The 3,184-nt window shown below is 45.6% G+C and overlaps 1 protein-coding gene across 2 annotated transcripts; it reads left to right on the forward strand.

Moving 5' to 3' along the window:
- The first annotated feature begins 220 nt into the window (after nucleotides 1–220).
- LOC112459566 (larval cuticle protein A3A-like) lies at nucleotides 221–1,392 on the forward strand. 2 transcript variants are annotated; one of them, XM_025023747.1, is made up of 3 exons: nucleotides 221–232; nucleotides 790–1,200; nucleotides 1,249–1,392. In XM_025023747.1, exons 1-3 carry the CDS (start codon nucleotides 221–223, stop codon nucleotides 1,390–1,392), a joined length of 567 nt encoding a protein of 188 aa, XP_024879515.1. The 2 variants fall into 2 exon arrangements, with proteins under 2 accessions (XP_024879515.1, XP_024879514.1); XM_025023746.1 differs by having other exon boundaries at nucleotides 790–1,392.
- The last annotated feature ends 1,792 nt before the right edge of the window (nucleotides 1,393–3,184 follow it).

Below are 3,184 nucleotides of genomic sequence, written 5' to 3' on the forward strand. Positions count from 1 at the left end.
CCGTCGAAGGTACCGTCACCCAGTTACATCAGTGAGCGGGTACGACCTGGAGATATGTGTGTGAGTGCGCGGCGGCGGTGGCGGTGGCGGTGGCGGCAGCGGCGATGTGGACCTCCCGAGCCTCGGGCAGAGCGGTATAAAAGCCGAAAACCATCCATCCATTGGTATCATTCGCATCAGACTCGCAAGATCGAGCGAAGTACCGATCACCCGAGCAACAATGGCCTTCAAGGTATTACGTCCTTTCGAGTTCTTCTTGACGTAAGCTCGTTCTTCCTCGGTAATCCTCGTCGGTGAAGTTCCTCGCGACGTACAGTTTGTCAGTCCGATTGGGTTCTGCATAATTACGGATTGCGAGAATAATAACCGGACGGTGCGCGCTCGTAGTATCGTTTTTCTTGTGGTATTACTCCATATACAACGAAATAAAAAAACGGGGCCAATTAACGATATTTGCGGGACCAGTCGAAAGTGGCGTTTAACGTGATAAATTCTACAAAAGCGAATCTCCTTTCGTACTTCTAGATCGAGCTAATTATCGTTTGTATTTTGAACTAAAATTTTATCACAAAGAGATTAATAAAATGTTAGTGCAAAATGCAAACAATCTTTATTTTATCAAAATTTTGATTGAGTTTTTTTCTAATTTACATTTCTTTTTCACGTTGTGTGTACTATTGTATTACTTATTCTATATTTCTATATTTACTTCTATACATCTATTATATAATTCCAGCGCACAATTCTTCTATAATTTTATTCAATTTACTTACTCCCTTTCTTCTTCAGTTCGTCGCTTTCGCCGTCCTGATCGCCGCGGCCAACGCCGGTGTTATCGCACCTGCGGCCCCTTTGGCCTACGGCGCCTACGCCGCAGCCCCTGCCGCCCACCTGGCCTACGCCGCTGCCCCCGCACCCCTGGCCTACGCCGCCCCCGTGGCCAAGGCCGTGGTAGCTAAGGCCGTCGACGCCGATTTCGACCCGCATCCCCAGTACAGCTACGCCTACGACGTGCACGACAGCCTGACCGGCGACGCCAAGAGCCAACAGGAGACTCGCGACGGCGACCTCGTTCAGGGTAGCTACTCCCTCTTGGAGGCCGACGGCACCAGGCGGATCGTCGACTACATCGCTGACCCGGTCAACGGATTCAACGCCGTAGTCCGCAAAGAACCCGCCGCCGTCGCCGTCAAGGCCGTTGCCCCGGTCGCACACGCACCCCTCGCCTACGCTGCCCCGGTCGCCAAGATCGCCGCTCCCGTGGCCCATGCCGCCCCTCTGGCCTACGCCGCTCCGATCGCCAAGTTCGCCGCCCCCGTAGCTCATGCTCCCATCGCCTACGCCGCTTCGGCCCCCATCTCCTACGCCGCCCCAGCTGCCTACCTCCACTGAACTGTGACCTGACCAGCATTTAGGAATGATACTCAACGAATAAATGTCAGTTTTTTCGTAGCAAGTATAACATTAAGTCGTACGAAATTATCTTCGCCTATCTTCAATGTATCTTCGTTTAGTAATTAAGTTGGACTTTGAGGAAAATCTGGTGTTTCAATTGCAGGATTAGCAGCTGCGTCTCTTAGAAAGAATACTTTTTAATATATAATTATAATTCATTTTCTCATGCTGGTGGAAGAGATATCTTCGCCTACCTTTCTCTCGATGAGAGTGTACATTTTTTCAACCATTTAGAATAAGACTTGGAATATCTGATGTGTTTTGAATGTTTGAATAATCATAATTTTCTCACGAAATCATTTGTTATTCGTAGTTATTACTTCTTCCTAATCGTCGTCGTCATTAACCCAAGAGCTATAAGATCTCAGTACCCAAAGTTACTTAAAGTGGTGCAACATTTGTCTTCCTTATACTGAAGTGAATAACACGAGCATGTATCGAACTCAACAAAAACTGCATTATTCAACGATAAATCGATACTGTTTTCACGAACGACGAATAAAATTACATAATTCGAGGGACATGTGCGCTCGAATTTTCAAACACGTGTAATCGCCGTAACGTAACGTAATACGTTATCCAACTTGCTAAAAAAAAGAAAAAGAGGTAAAAGGCCGCGCGGATCGAAAGTCGTCGAGGAAACGAATTCGACCGGGCCCAATTAGCGAAATTAGGTCAGGTACTACCTGCCGCGGGCCCACCGGTGTTATCCCGCCTTTCCGTGACATTACCGATTCACGAGCGCTCGCCGAGCACTTTCTCCGATGAAGTGCCAGCATGCGGATTGCATAACGCCGGTTACCACGCCCGCCTCGTCCAGCTGGCCGACACACGCACCGGCCGCCGGGCGGCCAGTCAGCTCACGCGCATCGCATGTAATACGCGCGTAATGCGTAAAAGCGTGTTGCGTTATAGCCGGGTACCCCGGCTGGACCAGATTCGCGCAATGCCGGGCGAACCTTGATCCACTTACCGGTCTGGCGTGGTCCGCAACGAACAATGTTTCGTACGTACCTTGTTCCTCTTGCCCGTCTCTCTGGCTACTCTCTGGATATACCGCCTGTTTTGGCAACGAATCAAACCTGAAGAGAAGTCTCTCGCGAATCCTCCAGTGAGTTTATCCGAATATGAAATAATTACGACATACTTAGATGAGACTGGAGATATGTGGGAGTCTGGAAAGAAATTGAACTTGAAATTTAAACGAATTGTCGAAATATGCTGCAACATTTGAGAAAACTTTATTATTAAAAGAAAATGTCTGTGTAAATCGCATTTATTACTGCGATACAATAGAAGGCATTTTTATCATTCTAAACTACTCATTTAGAGCATTGTAACTTAAATAAACCGCGAATAATCTGAATTATCCATAGACTATATATCATGCGTACAAAAACATATATTCTGAACAAAGTCTTCTGTTCACTTCATAAAACACGTAAAATAAACTTGTGTTTTGGCGCTCTATTTTTACGCCTTTACTTTTCTCTTTCAATAATACGAAACGAATAAATTATTTTCGCTTATCGCTGAAAAACAAACAAGTTTCCTACATAACACATATTTCAATGCGCTTAAACGCAATATCACCTTTCTATCTCACAAACGTGAAAACATTATTGAATCAATAAAAATAAAAAATAAAAAAAAACTTTAAATGTTCACTAACTCAAAGTTCTTCTCTCCGGTGGTTGTAATCTAAAAAAGAAAAAACATGTGTATTCAA

This window comes from Temnothorax curvispinosus, unplaced genomic scaffold (assembly GCF_003070985.1).
Source record: "Temnothorax curvispinosus isolate PA1 unplaced genomic scaffold, ASM307098v1 QBEX01009931.1, whole genome shotgun sequence".
NCBI classification, from domain to species: Eukaryota; Metazoa; Arthropoda; class Insecta; order Hymenoptera; family Formicidae; genus Temnothorax; species Temnothorax curvispinosus.